At 47.2% G+C, this 22,513-nt stretch overlaps 1 protein-coding gene across 1 annotated transcript in view; it reads right to left on the bottom strand.

Moving 5' to 3' along the window:
• The window catches only part of hook2 (hook microtubule-tethering protein 2), a 73,420-nt gene that overhangs the window by 14,402 nt on the left and 36,505 nt on the right, over nucleotides 1-22,513 (bottom strand). Inside the window, exons 9-16 of the mRNA XM_078235054.1 lie at nucleotides 20,382-20,545; nucleotides 18,844-18,984; nucleotides 14,766-14,967; nucleotides 13,451-13,561; nucleotides 11,847-11,934; nucleotides 10,105-10,171; nucleotides 5,088-5,228; nucleotides 2,897-2,984 (exon numbers count right to left, since the gene is read on the bottom strand). Of these exons, the coding sequence (XP_078091180.1) occupies nucleotides 2,897-2,984; nucleotides 5,088-5,228; nucleotides 10,105-10,171; nucleotides 11,847-11,934; nucleotides 13,451-13,561; nucleotides 14,766-14,967; nucleotides 18,844-18,984; nucleotides 20,382-20,545 (1,002 nt within the window). The remainder of the gene's footprint in view (nucleotides 1-2,896; nucleotides 2,985-5,087; nucleotides 5,229-10,104; nucleotides 10,172-11,846; nucleotides 11,935-13,450; nucleotides 13,562-14,765; nucleotides 14,968-18,843; nucleotides 18,985-20,381; nucleotides 20,546-22,513) is intronic.

The raw sequence follows: 22,513 nt of genomic DNA, 5'->3' as shown, positions 1-22,513 counted from the left end.
CCTGGAAGTGATAATTCTATCGTAACTGAAGGTGCTCAGTACAGAAGTGGCATGAACGTTTACCCAGTAACCAATAACAGGGAGATAGGATTGTATAGTGCTGGAAAAGACAGTGTTTCCACCCTGCCAGTAACATGGGCGGCACGGTAGCACAGTGGTTAGCACTGCTGCTTCACAGCTCCAGGGACCTGGGTTCGATTCCCGGCTTGGGTCACTGTCTGTGTGGAGTTTGCACATTCTCCCCGTGTCTGCGTGGGTTTCCTCCGGGTGCTCCGGTTTCCTCCCACAGTCTAAAGACGTGCGGGTTAGGTTGATTGGCCATGCTAAAATTGCCCCTTAGTGTCCTGAGATGCGTAGGTTAGAGGGATTAGTGGGTAAATATGTAGGGATATGGGGGTAGGGCCTGGGTGGGATTGTGGTCGGTGCAGACTCGACGGGCCGAATGGCCTCTTTCTGTACTGTAGGGATTCTATGATTTCTATCAAGCTTGGGATTTTAAAAGCCTGTAGATCGTAGGAGAAAGACAAGACCTGGGAAGGTGAAGAACTCTGTGTTTTAAGGTCCTGGTAAGGGATAGTTGGAAATAATAGCACACAAGATGGGTGGCACAGTGGTTAGCGCTGCTGCCTCGCAGCACCAGGGACCAATTCTGGCTTCGGGTCACTGTCTGTGTGGAGTTTGCACATTCTCCCCCGGGTCTGCATGGGTTTCCTCCGGGTGCTCCGGCTTCCTCCCACAGTCCAAAGATGTGCAGGTTAGGTTGATTGGCCATGCTAAATTGCCCCTCGGTGCATGCTCGATGGGCCAAATGGCCTTCATCTACACTGTAGGGATTCTATAAGAGCACTTTAACCAATCCATGAATTAATATAGGAGCTCAAGGAATATCTGCTTATTGATCCCAGTGATATTGTCAGGCCACCTTCAACAATCACTCATCTGTCATCTTCAAAGGGTTAAAACTATGCCCAAACCATAAATCAAGAAAAAATAAGCACTTTAAATGTGAAAGCCAACCCTTGGAAGGTTTCAAAATTAAGCGGTGATTTAACAGTTGCCAGTAAAGCGGTGCACAAGGGCAACCAGTCTGTGCAGTTTTTCCATTGATTTGTGCTTTTTCTGTACACTAATTCTGGATGAATTTCTAATGCTGATATACTTACAATGGCCTATTGCAGATGAGAACACACAAAAAGGAAAAGAAAGAAATACATTAGACATTTATAAAGCAAAGGTTATTGCATATTAGTCAGTGCCATGTTGTACATATTAAGCTCCCCTCATTAACGAAGGTGTGGTTTCTGGTAATATTTTATATAAATGCCCAGTCAAGTGAGAACGCCAAAGATTTATCTGCACAAAAGTTGTGTTTGCCATCCGAAAATTCTCTGTACACTTGATCGCGCGAATGATTCGGATTCTTTTCAAATTTATCCCTCCCACCCTATAACAACTCTCTGACGTAGTGCTGAGTGTTCCCGATTTAAATTGCTCCATCACTGGGGCCCCAAGCCTTTGGCTGCCTGGACCCCAAGATTTGGAATTGCCTCCTCAAACATCTCCACCTCTGTCTGCTCCCTCCTTTAAGACGTTCCTTAAGGCCTCCCATTTTAATCAAGAATTTGGTCAACTGCCCTAATATTGCCGAATGTGTCTAACTTTGCTTCAGAACTGTGAGGCATCTTGGAACATGTGATTAGATTTTATTCATTTGTGGGACATGGGCGTCGCTGGATGGCCAGCATTCATTGCCCATCCTGTGATGACTTCAGCCAGGCAAATGAGGTTGGCCTGCTAGAGTATGTCCTAATTGTAGGCCTAATCAGGGAGCCTCGTGTTCCATATTTAAAGCAGGTGTGTCAGTCTCTCTGCCGGCTGAAGTGGGGAGCACACAGACAGCACTCTGTTGTATGGTATGTCTTGTTAAAAAAAGGAACTTTTGGTGACGGGACCTTCGCCTCTGTGGATTTATTACACATCCATATTTGCCCTTGGAGGACAGTTGAGAGTCAACCACATTGCTGTGGCTCTGGAGTCACATGTAGGCCAGACTGGGTAAGGACGGCAGATTTCTTTTCCCTAAAGGACATTAAGTGAACCAGATGGATTTTTCCAACAATCGACAATGGTTTCATGGTCATCAGTAGATTCTTAATTCCAGATTTTTTAAAAATTGAATTCAAATTCCACCAACTGCTGTGGCGGGATTTGAACCCGGGTCCCCAGAACATTAGCTGAGTTTCTGGATTAATAGTCTAGCAATAATAACACTAGGCCATCGCCTCCCCCATTACTGTGGGTCTGGAGTCACATGTAGGCCAGACTGGGTAAGGACGGCAGATTTCCTTCCTTAAAGGACATCAGTGAACCAGATGGTTCATTAGATTAAAAGGTGTTTGTCACAACTGATCTTCCTTTAAACGCCAGTAGAATGAAGGAGGATAACGATATAATATGCAATAATTCTTGTTTGCGTTTGAACAAACATCAGCAAACCGCTCCAACAACATTCCTCAGCTACAGTCAATCACAAAGGGGCAAATCTTTCATCATCTGCGCGGGATGTCAAACAACATCTAGGTCTGCAGGCAAAATTAGCGCAATGGATCCGGGCCCTTGAACTTACCTCAGGCTAAACCTCACTTAGGGTGTGGCACAAATGCAAAGACGGGAGTGCTTATGGAGCAAGCAACAGCCAAACAGACATACACAGAGGAAAGGAGGGGTGGTGGTGCGGGAGTGGGGGTGGGGGGGTACTTCAAGGAATTCAAGACGTCACTCGAATCGGCTCGTTTCCCTCCAGTATTTCAAAAGACCGAATATATTTTTACTTTCTTCCTCAAAGATCCACTTTCTACAAGACCAGGCCAGACAATTACCCAGCACTCGTACTCACATCTTCAGCCTTGCTTCCCTGCTCCTGTAGAGCCCTTTGGAGTTGTTCCACTTGCTGGCGTAACTCAGTGATCTGCTGCCGGTTTAACCTATTGGTTGCCAGGGTTAAAAATGCAGTCGTTGACGTTAAAGCTTCCCAAAAAATGCTCACGTGGTTTCGGTGACTCCTGCTTTTAAAGAAAGGTTATAGCATCGACAACAAAAAGGTCACGATGACCTCCAGGGAAGTGCTTTACTTTGGAATATAGGAACAAGACGAAGGCATAAACCCGCAAAGCTTGTTCTGCCGGTTAGGTGACCAGCGTCTCAACTTTATTTACGAGACATGGTCCCGCTCCCCAACATCCTCACTCAACAAACACTAATCAATCTTAGATCTAACATTTTTAATTAAAGCCTCACAGCTTTTTGGGGGGCAGAGTTCCGGATTTCCATTAATCTTTGTGCGGGAAGTGCTTCTGACATTGGTCCCGAATGGCCTTGTTCTAATATTATTATGCTCCTTGTTCTGGACTTCCCATTAGAGGAAACTGTTTCTCTGCCTACCCTATTCCTACCACAAGTAGATCAACCCTTAAGCTTCTGTATTCATTAGAATAAATAAGATGTTCATGGGATGACAGTAAGGGAAGACAGTGGTGTAATGGTATTGTCACTGGATTAGTAACCAGAGGCTCTGGGGGGGACACGGGTTCAAATCCCACCACAGCAGCTGGTGGAATTTAAATTCAATTAATAAAATCTGGAATTGAAAGTTATTCTTAGTAACAGATCCCTCAGTTTATTTGATTGGGGCGGCACGGTGGCACAGTGGTTAGCACTGCTGCTTCACAGCTCCAGGGACCTGGGTTCGATTCCCGGCTCGGGTCGCTGTCTGTGTGGAGTTTGCACATTCTCCCCGTGTCTGCATGGGTTTCCTCCGGGTGCTCCGGTTTCCTCCCACAGTCCAAAGATGTGCGGGCTCGGTTGATTGGCCATTCTAAATTGCCCCTTAGAGTCCCGGGATGCACAGGTTAGAGGGTAAATATGTAGGGATATGTGGATAGGGGCCTGGGTGGAATTGTGGTTGGTGCAGACTCGATGGGCCGAATGGCCTTTTTCTGCACTGTAGGATTCTATGATGATTCTATGTGGGTGTCACTGGCTAGGCCAGCATTTGTTGCCCATCTATAAGCGCCTCTTGGGAAGGTGGCACTGTCCCTGTGGGTAGGTACACCGTAAGAAGTCTCACAACACCAGGTTAAAGTCCAACAGGTTTATTTGGTAGCAAATACCATAAGCTTTCGGAGCACTGCTCCTTCGTCAGATGGAGTGGAAATGTGCTCTCAAACAGGGCACAGACACAAAATCAAGTTGCAGAATACTGATTAGAATGCGAATTAGAATGGGTAGGTACACCCACAGTGTTGTTAGGGAGCGAGTTCCAGGATTTTAACCCAGTGACAGTGAAGGAACAGCAATATATTTCCAAGTCAGGATGGCGAGTGGATTTGAAGGTGAACTTGCAGGTGGGGTTGTGCCCGTGTGGCACAGCGGTTAGCACTGCTGCCTCACAGCGCCAGGGACCCGGGTTTGATTCCCGGCTTGGGTCACTGTCTGTGTGGAGTTTGCATGTTCTCCCCGTGTCTGCGTGGGTTTCCTCCGGGTGCTCCGGTTTCCTCCCACAGTCCAAAAGGTGTTCTTGCTACACTTGTGTAAAGCCTGGATTGCAGAGACTTTCCATTTGGCAAGTATATATGTGTTGTAATGTATGTGTATATATATTATATGTGTATATTATGCACACATTCACATTTATATTATACATTCACAGACACAAAAGATTATTTGCTCCAGTGGGGCTTACAGAATCTGTACAGATCTCATGTAATGGAGCAAATCCACTTCTGTAACAGTAAATTATGTATTCACGGGGCTTAATTCTATACAGCCAGCCACACAGAAAATAGAAGCGGGAGTAGGCCATTAGGCCCTTCCAGCCTGCATCATGGCACATCACCAAATTCAATTTCCTGATCCCATCTTTTACCCCATATCCCTCAGCCCCGAGAGCCATATCTACAGAAACACGGTTCAACCACGTGCTTGTGCAACTCGAACACAAACAGGGACAAGTACTGGTACAGTCTTATTGGGTGTAACCTCTCCATCCAACCCCTCAGGCAGGAACACACTTCCACCTCGCTGCTAACCTGTTCTCATTCTCCAGTTTGTGTTTGTTTCTGTTGGCATCATCCAGCACACTCTGGAACTCTGTTATCCGATTGTTGTATGTCTCCTCTTGTTGGACACGCAGCATCTTGTTCTCCCGTTGCAGCTGAATGATGTTCTCCCTGAAAGCATTACAAAGTACAAGTCAGCATCACCAAGCTAAGTGCCAAGGTACTTTGAATGGTACTTTTTGTTTTAGGAAGATACCAGCAGTCTGAACTTTTCAGAAAGAAGGAACATGCATTCATGTAGCGTCCTTCATGATACCAAGATCCCCCCAAACAATGGACTGGAGTTACAGACTCAGACTGAACCATAGAAAATAGGAGCAGGAGTAGGCCATTCGGCCCCTCAAGTCTGCTCTGCCATTCATTATGCTCATTGCTGATCATCCAATTCAGTAACCTGATCCCCCCCCACCTCCTACCCCCTATGTCCTTTGATCCCATTAGTCACAAGTGCTATATCTAATTCCTTCTTGAAAACATACAATGTTTTGGCCTCAACTGCTTTCTGTGGTAGAAAATTCCACAAGCTCATCAAGTGCAAAATTTCTCCTCATCTCAGTTCTAAATGGTTTACCCCTTAAACTGTGACCTCTGGTTCCCAACATTGGGAACATCCTTCCTGTTTAGTCCTGTTAGAATTTGATAGGTTTCCATGAGATCCCTCCTCATTCTTCTAAACGCCAGTGAATCCAATCTTAATCAACTCAATCTTTCCTCAAACGTCAGTCCCTAATTGCCCTCGAGAAGGTGGGTGTGAGCTGCCTTCTTGAACTGCTAGTCAGGAATCAGTCTGGTAAGCCTTCACTGAACTCCCTCCATAGCAAGAACATCCTTCCTCATATAAAAAGGAGACCAAAACTGCACACTAGTGCACTTAATCTCACCAAAGCATTGTATAACTGCAGCACGACATCCCTACTTGAATCATCTCGCCAGGAAGGCCAAGATACCGTTTGCCTTCTTCACCACCTGCATGCTTACCTTCAACGACTGGGACACCCAGGTCCCACTGCACACTCCACTCTCCCAATCTCTAGCCATTCAGATAATAATGAAGAAGGAAGTCCTTCAGCCCATCTATGTCAAGTCTTTGAAAGATCTATCCAATTAATCCCTTGGTAATGCCCGAAAATTTCTGATCCAGTCACACAATAAAGGAATTGCATTTGTACAACACCGTGTCAAGGCCTCTCATCCCCACAAACAGCTGAACGATTCATCATTCTAGGCTAGCAATCTAGCATACTCACTATCACTTCGATAAGTGTGACAGCCATCCTGCGCACAGGGCTCCCACAAACTGTAAAGGAATTCTGACAGAAAACAGAAAAATGCTGGAAAATCTCAGCAGGTCTGACAGCATCTGTGGGGAGAGAATCGAGCCAATGTTTCGAGTCTGGATGACCCTTCGTTCAGAGCTCTGTCTGCAGCAGTAAGTTAAACGAAGTAATTGAACATTAGATGGAAAACTGAGCTGCCCAACAGCTGAAAAAGGACCACTGACAATTTCTTAATAAAGTTATTTTGTGCTTGCAAATGTTAAAAATCCATACTTGACCCTGTTAACAAATTATAATGATGCCACACATCTATGTAGTTTCACATGTTGCTGAATGTATTTGGTTAATTTGTCAGCCAAATATATTCGTCAGAGCTCTGACGAAGGGTCATCCAGATTCGAAACATTGGCTCGATTCTCTCACCACAGATGCTGTCAGACCTGGTGAGATTTTCCAGCATTTTTCTGTTTTTTTGTTTCAGGTTCCAGCATCCGCAGTGTTTTGCGTTTATCTGATGTAAAAAAAATTCTGTTGGAGCAAAATCTCTCATGAGATAAACACCAGCCAGGCCAAGGGGAAGAAAACCCGCCAACAATGCCATAGGATCCCTCTAAATATTTTTGATATATTCCCATTTGCAAAATCGGGTTCTTTTAATGAGAGCTGGGGCATGGGACATTACAGAGAGAGGAGGAGGAAGGGAAAGCTAAGACACACTTGCAGGGTACCGTCCAAACTTTGACAGGCTTTGAAACCAGCAACAATATACACTCCTGCAGTAGTTAATATTAACTTCTGGATCACTTTGACAGCTTAGTAATATCCTCTTGTGGTAGAAATGGAAACTACACTTCCCATTTTCACACAAAATATATCACATCGCTACGTTGCCTTGAACCGTGAACTGAGAATATTATTTGTATTTCTTCAAGTTGAGCGGGGCAATTTTCCCCCCAAAAATAATCTAAATGTCCAACGGACGGGAAACCCCTATTTTTGGGTGAACTTGGTTGGTTGAATTTCTGGCACTCTGTGCTTCACGGAGTCCGCCGGGGAATTCACGCCACTAAGAGGAGTGTGGGAGTGGGCTAATCCTGTCCGAGAGGCCAGCATCAGTGCGCTGAGCAGTGGCCCCCCCACCCCACTAACCCACCCCGATCGCAGGCCTCCCAATGGCTTCCCTGACTGTGCCCCCCTCCCTGATCGCTGGTTCCAACACATCCCCCAATGGATTCCCTGATCGCCACCAACCCCCCCCTCCCCCCAATGCCAGCCCCGATCGCACCCCTCCCTCCCCCACCCATCGCTGTGCACAGTGCGCAGCGATTCACCTCCCCGCCTATCGCCCCGCTCCTGCAAGATCCCCCTTCCGTGCCTGGTGGGCAGTGCCAGGATGCAAGGTGGTTCCCGCCCCACCCCCCACGGGCTTCAATGGCCTCTGTCCCCACTAGCGAGTACAACAGGCCAGCTCCCTGTAGCTGGGGACCATCTTTAACCCCGCCAGTGGGAACCTCCCTCGATGGGGTCAGGAACCTTAGCGAGCCCGGGACAGTATCGCCCAGGCTCGCTAATGAGATGGAAATGCCAATTTCAATATTGTAATCAGCCTTGCGCCGATTCCCAGCAGTGCAGCGAGCCGGGAAAACCCGAGCCCCAGATGTTTAAAAACTAATTTTGCATCCAGGTGAAAAATCATTGTGTGATGTAAATTTGTACTTTTTTTTGTTAGATCTGTTCATGGGCTGTGGGCATGGCCGGCTTCGCCAGGATTTATTCCCCGTCCCCCAAGTGCCCTCGAGAAGGTGATGGTGAGCTGCCTTCTGGAAACTGCTACAGTCCAGGTGGCGTGAGGGGGATTTTGACCCAGCCACTGTGAAGGAACGGCCAATATATTTCCAAGTCAGGATGGTGAGCGGCTCAGAGCAGGTGGTGGTGTTCCCATGTGTCTGCTGCCCTCGTCCTTCTAGATGGTAGAGGTTGTGGGTTCAGAAGGTGCTGCCACAGGAGCCTTATTGCATTGTTGCACTGCATCTTGTACCTGCTACAGTTCAACTGAGGCCACTTGGCCCATTGAGTCTGCACCAACTCTCTGCAAGAGGCCTCATCCCCATGACCCCACATATTTACACCACTAACCCCTCAAGTTAACTCAGCAGGGAGAGACAGATCAGAGCCCTGTTCTCTCTCCACAGATGCTGTCAGACCACTGAGATTTTCCAGCAGTTTCTGTTTTTGTTTCAGATTCCAACATCTGCAGTAATTCGCCTTGAACTCAGCGGGGGAAAGAAGTCAAACATAGGAATGTTAGGGGTGAGCATGGAACACTTGAACAACAACAGTGCCAACTAGAGGAAGCTCAGACAAGATTAGCAGAATATTCTGGATATTTGTTTCACTTTTTTGTTTAAGTTTAACCCATATAGCACCATACAGTGCAGAGGGAGTCCATTTGGGCCATCGAGTCTGTACTGACCACATTTTTTATCTTACCCAGGCCTGTAAACCCACTAAACCCTCTAACCTGCACATCTTTGGACGCCAAGGGGCATTTTAGCATGGCCAATCCACCTAAGCTGCACATCTTTGAACTGTGGGAAGAAACTGGAGCACCCGGAGGAAACCCACGCAGACACGGGGAGAACATGCAAACTCCACACAGACAGTGGCCCAAGCCGGGAATCGAACCCGGGTCCCTGGCGCTGTGAGACAGCAGTGCTAACCACCGTGCTGCTCATGCAGTCACAATATTTTTACTTGCGGCGTCTGAGGCAATGTTTTGTTATTTTGGTAGTTGTGTGTTTCCTGGTGTTTTCAATGCTCCGTAGCTTTCAATTCCCAGGCCTGCCCATTGCCTTCCGGGTTGCTGTGCCACCCTGTAACTGTGCTGCTCAGCTGGAACATTGGTGAGAGGTGCACTGTGCCATTCACAAGGGGAGCTCCATCAACTGATGGAATCTGCACACTGACAACAAGCTAGTACAAACATGAACACTGGCGAGAGGAACTGGGCAAGGACAAGGGACCAGAAGGGCTGCGGGAGGAAATGTTTGATTTCTTGAGTCTTTTGTGGGACGTGGGTGTCACTGGCAAGGCCAGCATTTGCTCGCAAGCAGGGTAGTTGAAAGTCAACTACTTTGGTGTGGGTCTGCAGTCACGTGGGGCAACACGGTGGCACAGTGGTTAGCACTGCTGCCTCACAGCGCCAGGGACCTGGGGTGGATTCCCGGCTTGGGTCACTGTGTGTGTGTGTGTGTGTGGAGTCTGCACGTTCTCCCCGTGTCTGTGTGGGTTTCCTCCGGGTGCTCCAGTTTCTTCCCACAGTCCAAAGATGTGCAGGTTAGGTGAACTGGCCATGCTAAATTTCCCCTTGGTGTCAGGGGAAACATTAGGGTAAATTCATGGGGTTATGGGGATAGGGCTTGGGTGGGATTGTGGTTGGTGCAGACTCGATGGGCCAAATGGCCTCTTTCTGCACTGTAGGATTCTAATATAGGCTAGACTGGGTAAGGATAGCAAATTTCCTTCCCTAAAGTACATTACTGAAGAAGACGGGCAATGATTTTATATTCCAGAATTATTAATTGAATTTAAATTCCACCAGCTGCCATGGTGGGATTTGAACCCACGTCCCAGATCATTAGCCTGGGCCTCTGGATTAATAGTCCCGTGACATTACCACCTCCCTACCTTACAGTCAAACACAGACTTACTGGAGGTCCGCAGGAACCATCTCGGCTGCAAGGTTGCCTATTGATAAATCCTCGTCAAACGTTGTATCTGGAGTACAAAACACAGACCGACAAAGTTACATGCACTGGATGTGTCTCGTGAGACAAGCTACTGACATTTCCCCACATTTGCAGAGTGCAGAATCAGTGATATTAAAATCATAGAATTCCCACAGTGCAGAAGGAGGCCATTCAGCCCATCGAGTCTGCACCGACCACAATCCCGCTCAGGCCCTATTCCCGTAACCCCACATATTTACCCTGCTAATTCCCCTGACACCAGGGTCAATTTAGCATGGCCAATCAACCTAACCCGCACATCTTTGGACTGTGGGTGGAAACTGGAGGAAACCCATGCAGACACGGGGAGAACGTGCAAACTCCGCACAGACAGTGACCCAAGTTGGGAATCGAACCTGGGTCCCTGGTGCTGTGAGGCAGCAATGCTAACCACTGTGCCACCGTGCAGAGCAGTATGCACGTTCTTGGTGGTTTAAAGAGGCCAACAGGTAATAGCTTCCCGAAGCAAGGACAATATACACGAGTGGTGTTTTAATTAAATCGTTAGTTTGAGAGACACCGAAAGCTATACTACAGAAAACAGCAAAGTAGAAAAGTAGTATTGTGAACTGAATGGATAAGTTCAGAAATAAAAGGGGTAAAAATGCAATGTACATGGGAAACAACACAGGAAATGGGATGAAACCTAGTCATTGATACCAGCAGGACAACAATAATTACTGTAAAATGTAAGGTGCATACAGAACTCTTCTTCCAGTTAGTGTACTTGCAAAAAAAAAAGGAGACATTTATAACATTTATTTTTACAAGAAATGTGAATATGCAGTGATATCCAAGCTTCCAGTTTTAATGGTAGCACTGTCACCTTTCTGATTTGGGCACCCATTGTTCTATTGCAAGTTAGTGTTGCGGGCTGCTTCTTTAACAGGTCTGCGCTCCTAACCAAGTAAAATCATAAAATTCCCTGAGCGAGTGAACGAGTGGGCGAGGGCGAGGGCGAGCGTGAAACTTGCACGAATTGTTCATTAGGCCAGATTTTGCCAGTCCCTGATTTTTTCTGAGACATTGGCGAACCTCCTCCTTCAACACAATTGAATTTATTTATTAGTGTCACAAGTAGGCTTATGTTAACGAAGTTACCGTGAAAATCCCCTAGTCGCCACACTCCTGTTCGGGTAACACTGAGGGATAATTTAGGATGGCCAATGCACCCTAACCAGCACGTCTTTTGGACTGTGGGAGGAAACCGGAGCACCTGAAAGAAACCTGCGCAGACACGGGGAGAATATGCGAACTCCACACAGACAGTGACCCAAACCGGGAATCGAACCTGGGTCCCATTGCTGTGAGGCAGCAGTGCTAACACTTGTGCTGCCCTATGGTGGACTATTTTAGAGAGTAATTAAGAGCCACTCACATTGCTGCTGGTATGGAGCCAGATCAGGTCACAACAGCAGATATCCTCCCTTAAAAAGGAGGCAACTGAAGCAGACAGGTTCTTACGAACAATTCAGTAGTATGTGTTCATTATTACTGGTTTTAATTCCAGATTAATCGAATTGAATTAAAATTATCCAGCAGCCATGATGGGATTGGAACCCACACCTCATGATCATTAGTCCAGGCCTCTGGATTAGCAGTCTCGCAAAAGAACCACTAGGCTACCAAATTCCTGCCCCCCCCCACTCCCCAAGTTGGTGTACCTGGTTTGTTCAGGAATTTCTGTTGCATTTGCGCACATCTAAGTTCTTCATTGGTCTCCCGGAGGGCATCTCGTTCCATTATTAGCCGCTGAAAAAACAAATGTATTTGCGTGGCATCAGCTGCTGTTTTGTGGTTACAATTAAACGTGCAATTTAACCATTTGAAATGTGGAACACCGCATTGCATTACAGCAGGAATTTTCCAGGGTATCCTTCGTTTCATGGCTGCAGCAGCTCCCGGGTGTATCCCATGATATGGCAAGGTAGGAATTTGGCTAACAAAATTCCTTGCCTTGAAAGACTGATAAAATTCCCTGCTCCTATTTCAGGCAGTGCTCCTCCTTCTATATAAAAAGTGGTTCCACCAACTTTTGTTCAGTCCTCTCCCTCATCGGAGGACGAAACCTAAAAAAAAACTGGCGATGCGAGCAGAACTCGCTGATCTGCCCTCATTCCAAATTCAAATAAGCCAGTAGCGTAAAAGGAAATCCTGGAATGTTAAAAGAGATGCGGGAAAACACATTCTTCCCCGCAGTCTCACTTCCAGCCCACCCTGAACTAGTGTTCTTGCCGGAGGGTCGGTGCAGACTTAGACCGTAAGACATAGGAGCAGAATTAGGCCACTCGGCCCATCGAATCTGCTCCGCCATTCAATCATGGGCAGCACGGTAGCAAAGTGGTTAGCACTGCTGCTTCACAGCTCCAGGGTCCCGGGTTCGATTCCCGGCTCGGGTCACTGTCTGTGTGGAGTTTGCACATTCTCCTCGTGTCTGCGTGGGTTTCCTCCGGGTGCTCCGGTTTCCTCCCACAGTCCAAAGATGTGCGGGTTAGGTTGATTGGCCAGGTTAAAAATTGCCCCTTAGAGTCCTGGGATGTGTAGGTTAGAGGGATTAGCGGGTAAATATGTGGGGGTAGGGCCTGGGTGGGATTGTGGTCGGTGCAGACTCGATGGGCCGAATGGCCTCCTTCTGCACTGTAGGGTTTCTATGATTCTATTCTATGGCTGATATTTTTCTCATCCCCATTCTCCTGCCTTTTCCCCATAACCCCCGATCCCCTTATTAATCAAGAAGCCCATCTATCTTGATGGGCTGAATGGCCACCTTCTGCAATGCAGGGAGTCTACGATCTGATTGTGGGGGAAGTTACCGTATTAGTCACTGCTTGGCACTTCAAGCATAATCGCATCAATTTATTATGCGATCAGTTCAAGTCCTTCATACCCGAGGTACTGTGAACTCTCGACCCCTTTCCCACAAAAACACACCCTTTCAAGATCCTACTACAAAAGCAAAATGCTGCAGAGGAAGGAAGCCCGAAATGATAACAGTACGTGCTGGAATGATCAGGTCAGGCAGCATCTGCGGAGCGAGAGACAAGAGTTTAAAGTTTCAGGTCAAAATCATCCCGCACAGTTAACAGGAACTGCCTTGACCTGCTGAGCATGGAGCTGGCACAGACATGATGGGCTGAATGGCCTCTTTCTGTGCTGTCAGGATTTTCTGTTTCTGAAGATCCTGATGTGATCACTCGAAACACTGGTCTTCCTCTCTCGCGCGCTGATTCTGTGCATTTCTGAGTGTATCTCGTTGTCCTGCGCTTACCTCTTTCTCTTTCATCAGTGCGTCGTGTTTCTCCTGTAGGTGCTTGAACTCAAACTGCCACTTTTCTGTTTTCATCGACTCCTCCGACTGCTTGTTGTGAAGCTCGTGAACCTTCATATTTAAAAACAAAGGGGAAATGAACAAAAAAAGTCAGCGTATTTAAGTTTATTTATGAGTGTCACAAGTAGGCTTACATTAACACTGCAAAGAAGTTACTGTGAAAATTCCCTAGTCGCCACACTCCGGCGCCTGTTTGGATACACTGAGGGAGAATTTAGCATGGCCAATGCACCCAACTAATACGCCTTTGGACTGTGGGAGGAAACCAGAGCACCCGGAGGAAACCCACGCAGACAGGGGGAGAACGTGCAGACTCCACACAGACAGTGACCCAAGGAATCGGCTCCAGCTCGACAGGGAAATTAGCCCAAACTAGTGTCCAACAAGCTCAAGGCGTTGACCTAGTGGTATTATCGCCAGACAATTAATCCAGAAACTCAGCTAATGTTCTGGGGACCTGGGTTCGAATCCAGCCACGGCAGGTGGTGGAATTTGAATTCAATAAAAAAAAAATCTGGAATTAAGAATCTACTGATGACCATGAAACCATTGTCGGAAAAACCCATCTGGTTCACTAATGTCCTTTAGGGAAGGAAATAGAAACATAGAAAAACTACAGCACAAACAGGCCCTTCGGCCCACAAGTTGTGCCGAACACGTCCCTACCTTCTAGACCTACCTATAACCCTCCATCCTATTAAGCTCCATGTAATCATCCACGAGTCTCTTAAAAGACCCTATTGAGTTCGCCTCCACCACGACTGACAGCCGCCGATTCCACTCACCCACCACCCTGTGTGTGAAAAACTTATCCCTAACATCTCCCCTGTACCTACCCCCCAGCACCAAATCTGCCGTCCTTACCCGGTCTGGCCTACATGTGACTCCAGAGCCACAGCAATGTGGTTGATTCTCAACTGTTCTCTGAAATGGCCAAACGAGACACTCAGTTCAAGGTTAACAAGGGATGGGCAAGAAATGCTGGCCAGTCAGTGATGCCCATGTCCCGCGAATGAATAAACAGATCCTTCGTGAAATTACTTTAGATTGTCACAATATAGTAAGGATGGGCCAACATGTGACGTAATATCTAGTTATACAACCACGAGAGGATTAATGTGAAAATGGAAATACCACCTGTCAGGCGAATGAAGTGTTGCTGAGTGGGGTGTTGGGGGAGAAGGTTGTGGTGCAGGTGGAGTAGGTTCAAAATCAGAAGCAGCGAGCCCAGGTTAATCGGCACGTTTCACATTACCTGTCTCTTGTAAGCCTCCAGCTGACTGCGCACCGAGTTGGCTTTCTTCAACTCCTCCTCCAGGTCAAAGGTCTTCTGCATGTACACGGTGTTCCTCTCCTCCAGGAGCTTGACTTGTCTACGCAGGTCCCCCAAGTCCTCAAGTTTTCTCTTGTAAGCCTCCACAGTAGCCTCCAGCTTATTGACTTTGTCGGAAGAGTGCCTGTCAACAACATCCGCAAAACCTTCATCAGTCTGAGTCCTTTAGTAACTTAAAAAAAAACACCTACTGCTACAACAACTTGTGCGCTTGGAGAGTACCAGCTCCTTGTATCGACTGGGAAGGAGAAAGTATGTGCTTATTGCAGCAGTTCTATGTTTTTTTTATTCATTTGTGGGACATGGGTGTCGCTGGCTGGCCAGCATTTATTGTCCATCCCTAGTTACCTGAGGGCAGTTGAGAGTCAACCACATTGCTGTGGCTCTGGAGTCACATGTCGGCCAGACCAGGTAAGGGCAGCAGATTTCCTTCCCTAAAGGACATTAGTGAACCAGATGGGTTTTTCTGACAATTGACAATGGTTTCATGGTCATCAGTAGATTCTTAATTCCAGATTTTTAAAAATTGAATTCAAATGATGGCATACATATGGGCAGCACAGTGGCTCACACCACCATGGACCTGGGTTCGATTCCCGGCTTGGGTGACTGTGTGGAGTTCGCATGTTCTCCCCATGTCTGCGTGGGTTTCCTCCGGGTGCGTTGGTTTCCGCCCACAGTCCAAGACGTGCAGGTTAGGTGAATTAGCCATGCTAAATTGTCCTTAGTGTCAGGGAGATTAGCAGGGTAAATACGTGGGAATAGGGTGAGATTGCTGTTGGTGCAGGCTCGATGGGCCGAATAGCCTCCTTCTGCACTGTAGGGATCCTATGATCTTCATTAACCTTCCAACCACTTCATGCTGTCTTCACCACACTTTCCAACAGGTATTTAGTCAGGTTTAGACATTGGGAGGTCAGACAGTTCTACGTAGGTTGGGTGGATTGGCCATGCTAAATTGCTCCTTAGTGTCAGTGGGACTAGCTAGGAAAAATGCCTGGGGTGATGGGGGATAGGGCTTGGGTGGGATTGTGGTCGGTGCAGATTCGATGGGTCGAATGGCCTCCTTCTGCACTGCAGGATTCCATGATAGGTGAAGTAGAAGAAATGCCCCGAGAGCTAGGCATTGTCTTGTGTTCAGTTGGAAAGGCAGAAGGAGGAGGCTGACACCACATCGTTTTGTTGCCTGTAGAAATGGTACATAACAGAATACGCGAGGGAGAAAATAAACCAGCAGGGATTCAAAACTGATAAGTTGGTTGGCATAATGGGGGGGGGAAATGGGATTGAGGGTGATTTAGTGGTTTGGATCAGGAATTGGCTAGCTGTAAGAAAACAAAGGGTGGTGGTTGATGGGAAATATTCATCCTGGAGTTCAGTTACTAGTGGTGTACCGCAGGGATCTGTTTTGGGGCCACTGCTGTTTGTCATTTTTATAAATGACCTGGATGAGGGCGTGGAAGGATGGATTAGTAAATTTGCGGATGACACTAAAGTCGGTGGAGTTGTAGACAGTGCGGAGGGAAGTGGCAGGTTGCAGAGGGACATAGATAAGCTGCAGAGCTGGGCTGAGAGGTGGCAAATGGAGTTTAATGCGGAAAAGTGTGAGGTGATTCACTTTGGAAGGAGTAACAGGAATACAGAGTACTGGGCTAATGGTAAGATACTTGGTAGTGTGGATGAACAGAGGGATCTGGGTGTCCATGTGCATAGATCCCTGAAAGTTGGCACCCAGGTTGATAGGGTTGTTAAGAAGGCATACGGTGTGTTAGCTTTTATTGGTAGAGGGATTGAGTTTCGGAGCCAGGAGGTCATGCTGCAACTGTACAAAACTCTGGTGCGGCCGCATTTGGAGTATTGCGTACAGTTCTGGTCGCCGTATTATAGGAAAGATGTGGAAGTGTTGGAAAGGGTGCAGAGGAGATTTACCAGGATGTTGCCGGGTATGGAGGGGGATAGAATATAAAAGCAGGGAGGTCTTGCTGCAACTGTACAAGGCACTGGTGAGGCCGCAACTGGAGTACTGTGTGCAGTTTTGGTCCCCTTATTTGCGAAAGAATATATTGGCCTTGGAGGGAGTGCAGAGAAGGTTCACCAGGTTGATACCGGAGATGAGGGGTGTAGCTTATGAGGAGAGATTAAACAGATTGGGTCGGTACTCGTTGGAGTTTAGAAGGATGAGGGGTGATCTTATAGAGACATATAAGATAATGAAGGGGCTGGATAGGGTAGAGGTGGAGAGATTCTTTCCACTTAGAAGGGAAACCAGAACTAGACGGCACAGCCTCAAAATAAGGGGGGGCCTGTTCAGAACAGAGTTGAGGGGGAACTTCTTCTCTCAGAGGGTAGTGAATCTCTGGAATTCTCTGCCCATTGAAGTGGTGGAGGCTTCCTCGTTGAATATGTTTAAATCACGGGTAGATAGTTTTCTGATCGATAAGGGAATTAGGGGATATGGGGAGCAGGCAGGTAAGTGGAACTGATTCGCTTCAGATCAGCCATGATCTTGTTGAATGGCGGGGCAGGCTCGAAGGGCCAGATGGCCTACTCCTGCTCCTATTTCTTATGTTCTTATGGTGGGAAAATCGTATGAGGAAAGGCTGAGGGGCTTGAGGTTGTTTTTGTTAGAGAGAAGAAGGTTAAGAGGTGACTTAATAGAGGCGTACAAGATGATCAGAGGATTAGATAGGGTGGATAGTGAGAGCCTTTTTCCTCGGATGGTGTTGGCTAGCACGAGGGGACATAGATTTAAATTGAGGGGTGAGAGATATAGGACAGATGTTAGAGGTAGGTTCTTTACTCAGAGAGTAGTAAGGGCGTGGAATGCCCTGCCTGCAGCAGTAGTGGACTCGTCAACATTAAGAGCATTCAAATGGTTATTGGATAAACATATGGATGATATTGGAATAGTGTAGATTAGAGGGGCTTTAGATTGGTAGCACTGGTTGGCGCAACATCGAGGGCTGAAGGGCCTGTACTGCGTTGTAATGTTCTATGTTCTAAAAAGCTTATTTCAAAATATCTTGTATGCCACTTGAAACTTTCCAATGTTACAGGAGGTTTTACAGATACCCCATTAACTGAACCGTGGAAGTTTCCACTCACTAACTTGAGTATTTAACAGTAACTGTGTGTGAACAAGTGTTTCCTAAAAACCATCACCACTGGAACTGTTGTTCTATCCCAGGTCACAAAGAAAGTGCAACCAACGGTGGAGGATTGCAATAACAAACTGAGCAGATGAGGAGACGTAGGCATTAGACTCACAAAGATGAACAAGAATAACCGTGGCTGTTGACGAACAGGTGATTCCGGGGATGGCGGGGCTGATGTATGAGGAGAGATTGACTAGGTTAGGATTGTTTTCACTGGAGTTCAGACTAATGAGGGGGGAATCTCATAGAGACTTATAAAATTCTAACAGGACTAGGCAGGGTAGATGCAGGGAGGACGTTCCCGATGGTGGGGGAGTCCAGAACCAGGGGTCACAGTCTGAGGATTCGGGGTAGACCATTTAGGACAGAGATAAGGAAACATTTTTTCACCCAAAGAGTGGTGAGCCTGTGGAATTCATTACCACAGGAAGTAGTTGATGCCAAAACATTGAATGTATTCAAGAGGCGGCTGGATATAGCACTTGGGGCGAACGGGATCAAAGGTTATGGTGAGAAAGCAGGATTAGGCTATTGAGTTGGATGATCAGCCATGATGGTGATGAATGGCGGAGCAGGCTCGAAGGGCCGAATGGCCTCCTCCTGCTCCTATTTTCTATGTTTCTATGCAACAGGAATGCCAACAGCAACCCTCTATTCAGGCACCATCTGTGAATTGGCTGAGGTGAATGGAAGGCCCCTGAGCTGGGGGCATTTCTGTTAATGCTGGTTGGGGTTCAGTTCTTTGCTACTCACGCTATAACACACTTAAACCAAGCCGTACGTACAAGATTTTGCGACCATGCAACTTATGTTGACAAATTAGTGAGCAGAGGCTGTAATCGTACCTCAAAATGTCCATTTCGTCTTTGAGAGACTGGGACTCCTCCGCCAGGCTGGTGAGCTCATCATTCCTGTGCTGTAGATCATACACCTCCTTTTCCATCACCTCACACCGGATACGGAAATCATCCTTGATTCCTTCCAACCTGGGGGAGAGAGGACAAAACACGGAAGGATTTCACTTACGAAGGAAGAAGGTGGGGCATTATAGTTTTATAGTTCATTTATTTATTAGTCACAAGTAGGCTTACATTAACCCTGCAATGAAGTTACTGTGAAAATCCCCTAGTCGCCACACTCCGGCGCCTGTTCGGATACACCGAGGGAGAATTTAGCACAGCCAATGCACTTAACCAGCACACCTTTGGACTGAGAGGGGAAACCGGAGCACCCGGAGGAAACCCACGCAGACACAGGAAGAACGTGCAGACTCCACATAGACAGCGACCCAAGGCGGGAATCGAACCTGGGACCCTGGAGCTGTGAGGCGGCAGTGCTAGCCACTGTGCCGCCGTGCCGGAACGTTGGCTGTCTCTTTGCACCCAGAATTTTCCAAACAACAAGCCTGTGGCACATTGTCCTGCTGCCCTTGAGACATGGCATCGTTGGATTTCTGTGCTCACCCGGACCGGTGCACATGCACATTCGGGTAGCTGTGACCATCTTGCATTGGCAGGAGACAGGGTGGGATTTTACTCGATCTGAGACTGAAAAATCCCAACCGAAAGGTCAACGGATCTTCCCATTGTCCGCCCCCTCGCCCGCTCTGACTCCCGTGGCGGGTGCGTGGTAGAATTCCGGCCACAATGTTTAAGATAATCAGTAGAGCTTGTAAGGTGGCTCATTATACACTTGCTAGAAGCAACGTTCATTCATTTCTAGGGACCCATCCTCTGCAAACAAAAGGAATATGGCCAAGCCTTGCACCTTTTTGAAATTACGCGGGAGCTTGGGGATCCTCACTGCTTTCTCCACAGCAATGCTCCGGCCAATCAGTGTCAACTTGTCAACCAATCAGCACCTACTACTGTATTATATATATAGTGATTGTTTGAAAATTTGGCATTTTTGTTTTTGTCCTATAAGTACAAAGGTGAAAAACTTCGGCAACATGTGTCTATTTTCAGCAATATTTTAATAACTTTCTGTGGCACAATGGTTAGCGCTGCTGCCTCACAGCACCATGGATCCGGGTTCAATTCTGGCCTTGGGTCTGTGTGGAGTTTGCAGGTTCTCCTCATGTCTGCGTGGGTTTCCTCCGGGTGCTCCGGTTTCCTCCCACAGTCCAAAGATGTGCGGGTTAGGTTGATTGGCAATGGTAAATTTCCCCTTAGTGTCAGGGGGATTAGCAGGGTAAATACGTGAGGTTACGGGGATAGGGCCTGGGTGGGATTGTCGTTGGTGCAGGCTCGATGGGCTGAATGGCCCCCTTCTGCACTGCAGGGATTCTACGATTGCTGCATTTGAAATGCAAATTTGTCCAAGCGTGTTCAAAGATTAAAAAAAAACACCTTCAATAAATTTAGAAAAGTAGGAAAGCTACCTGAAGTTCTCCTCCTGTAACTGCTCCAGTTGGCTCTGCAGTAGGAGGAGTTTTTTGTTGGTGATAGTGGTCGATTCCTCGAACAAGTCCGAGCGGTTCATCTTTTCACGCAGTACTTTGTTCTCAGCCATCAAACTGCTCTTTTCATCCAGCAGAGTTGCAACCTGTTGGGATAAATCTGTAAGGGTCAATGCCTTGGGTGGAGCGGAGAAGAGCGATTGGAAAGTCCTTGGCACCAGAAGGGGTTGGTTGGTTGGCACGTTCGTCTCCAGCGCTCTAAACCCTTTTGTTAAAACCCATCACATAAGCGAGCATCTCCTGGAGGAGAAATAAAAATACTTTCTTCCCACTAGGTTTATTTCCAGAGTGAAGTGAAAATGAGACATTAAGAACGTGCCTGGCCTGAAGGATGAAGTGTCAGCTACGGCTCTCACCAACTTTTACAGATGCACCATAGAAAGCATTCTTTCTGGTTGTATCACAGCTTGGCATGGCTCCTGCTCTGCCCAAGACCGCAAGGAACTACAGAAGGTCGTGAATGTAGCTCAATCCATCACGCAAACTAGCCTCCCATCCATTGACTCTGTCTACACTTCCCGCTGCCTCGGCAAAGCAGCCAGCATAATCAAGGACCCCACGCACCCCCGACATTCTCTCTTCCACCTTCTTCCGTTGGGAGAAAGATAAAAAAGTCTGAGGTCACGGACCAACTGACTCAAGAACAGCTTCTTCCCTGCTGCCATCAGACTTTTGAATGGACCTACCTCGCACTAAGTTGATCTTGCTCTACACCCTAGCTATGACTGCAACACTACATTCTGCACTCTCTCATTTCCTTCTCTATGAACGGTATGCTGTCTGTATAGTGCGCAAGAAACAATACTTTTCACTGTATACTAATACATGTAACAATAATAAATCAAATCAAAAGTGGATGTATATGATGGATTAATGCACTCATTTACACAGACTGTGCTGCTGTTAAAAAGGACCTGTATCTGGGTGGGATTTAGGTTACCATCCAGAGACAACATTATAATAAAGATTCAAACCGCTTTCTCAGTATTGTTCTTGCATCTGCTTTCCAGTCCCCAGGTTCACCTTTCAGCAGGACAGCACAACATAGCTGTCAGGTGTCTCCACAAAGTAACTGCAGCAGCAGACTACCTCCCTTTCCTTCACTCACCTCCTTCTATGCCAAGGTCTCGCTTGGCACGGACGGTGAGGCCCCCAGTTGAAATGTCGCTTGTCCAATGCTCTGAATAAACGAAACCACCACAGGCAATAGCATACACAGCACATGACAGGGAACAGAAGCATCAGGACGGTGCTGTGGTGGCATTTCATGGTTTATAAATATTAACAAAACTGCATGCACGCTTGAGAAGCAGCAATTAGGCCAAATAATCATGCACAGCCATTTTAATACAAACTAAGCTCTGAAGTCAACTTTGACTCCTTGCCGATCACTTGGTTCCTCTTTAGCCAAGATGGGCAGAAACTTCCCTGCAGCGTTAGCCTGGGCCTTTGGATTACCAGTCCATTGACATTCCCATTATATCCCTGTCTCCCCTCGCCAAGGGTTGAATAGAGCCACCTTAATGCCCTGCATGCGTTACATTAACACTATTTCTATTAGAGAGGCAGTGAGGGCGGGATAATTACTGAGCTTGAGGACGACGAGCTGGGAAGGGGGAAAAGAGAAGAAATGGAGGTGCTTGGGCCCAAAGTGAACCAAACACGAAAGTGTCATTTCTCAGCCTTTTGGTTAAGGTCAAGCGTTGGATCAAGCACAAGATGGCCTTATCTTGTCAGCTTGGATCTTGTTTGTCTGTCTTGTGGGGACCACGAATTGGATGCAATTGGAATTTGGTTTCTGGAGCAAGCAAGGAATGGGTTTGGGTTTGCCTGGTCCATTCTGAGCATTGGCTTTGTAATGTTAAGGATGGAGTAAAGAATTTTAAAAAAACAACGCACCTGTAATACCCCAGTGTATGAATGGGCATTGGGCAGCATGGTGGCACAGTGGTTAGCACTGCTGCCTCACGGCGCCAGGGACCCGGGTTCAATTCCGGCCTCGGGTCACTGTCTGTGCAGAGTTTGCACGTTCTCCCCATGTCTGCGTGGGTTTC

This window comes from Mustelus asterias, chromosome 19 (assembly GCF_964213995.1).
Source record: "Mustelus asterias chromosome 19, sMusAst1.hap1.1, whole genome shotgun sequence".
Taxonomy (NCBI): domain Eukaryota; kingdom Metazoa; phylum Chordata; class Chondrichthyes; order Carcharhiniformes; family Triakidae; genus Mustelus; species Mustelus asterias.
The sequence above is the reverse complement of the archived record's forward strand: the minus strand, read 5'-3'. Positions and strand labels throughout refer to the sequence as shown.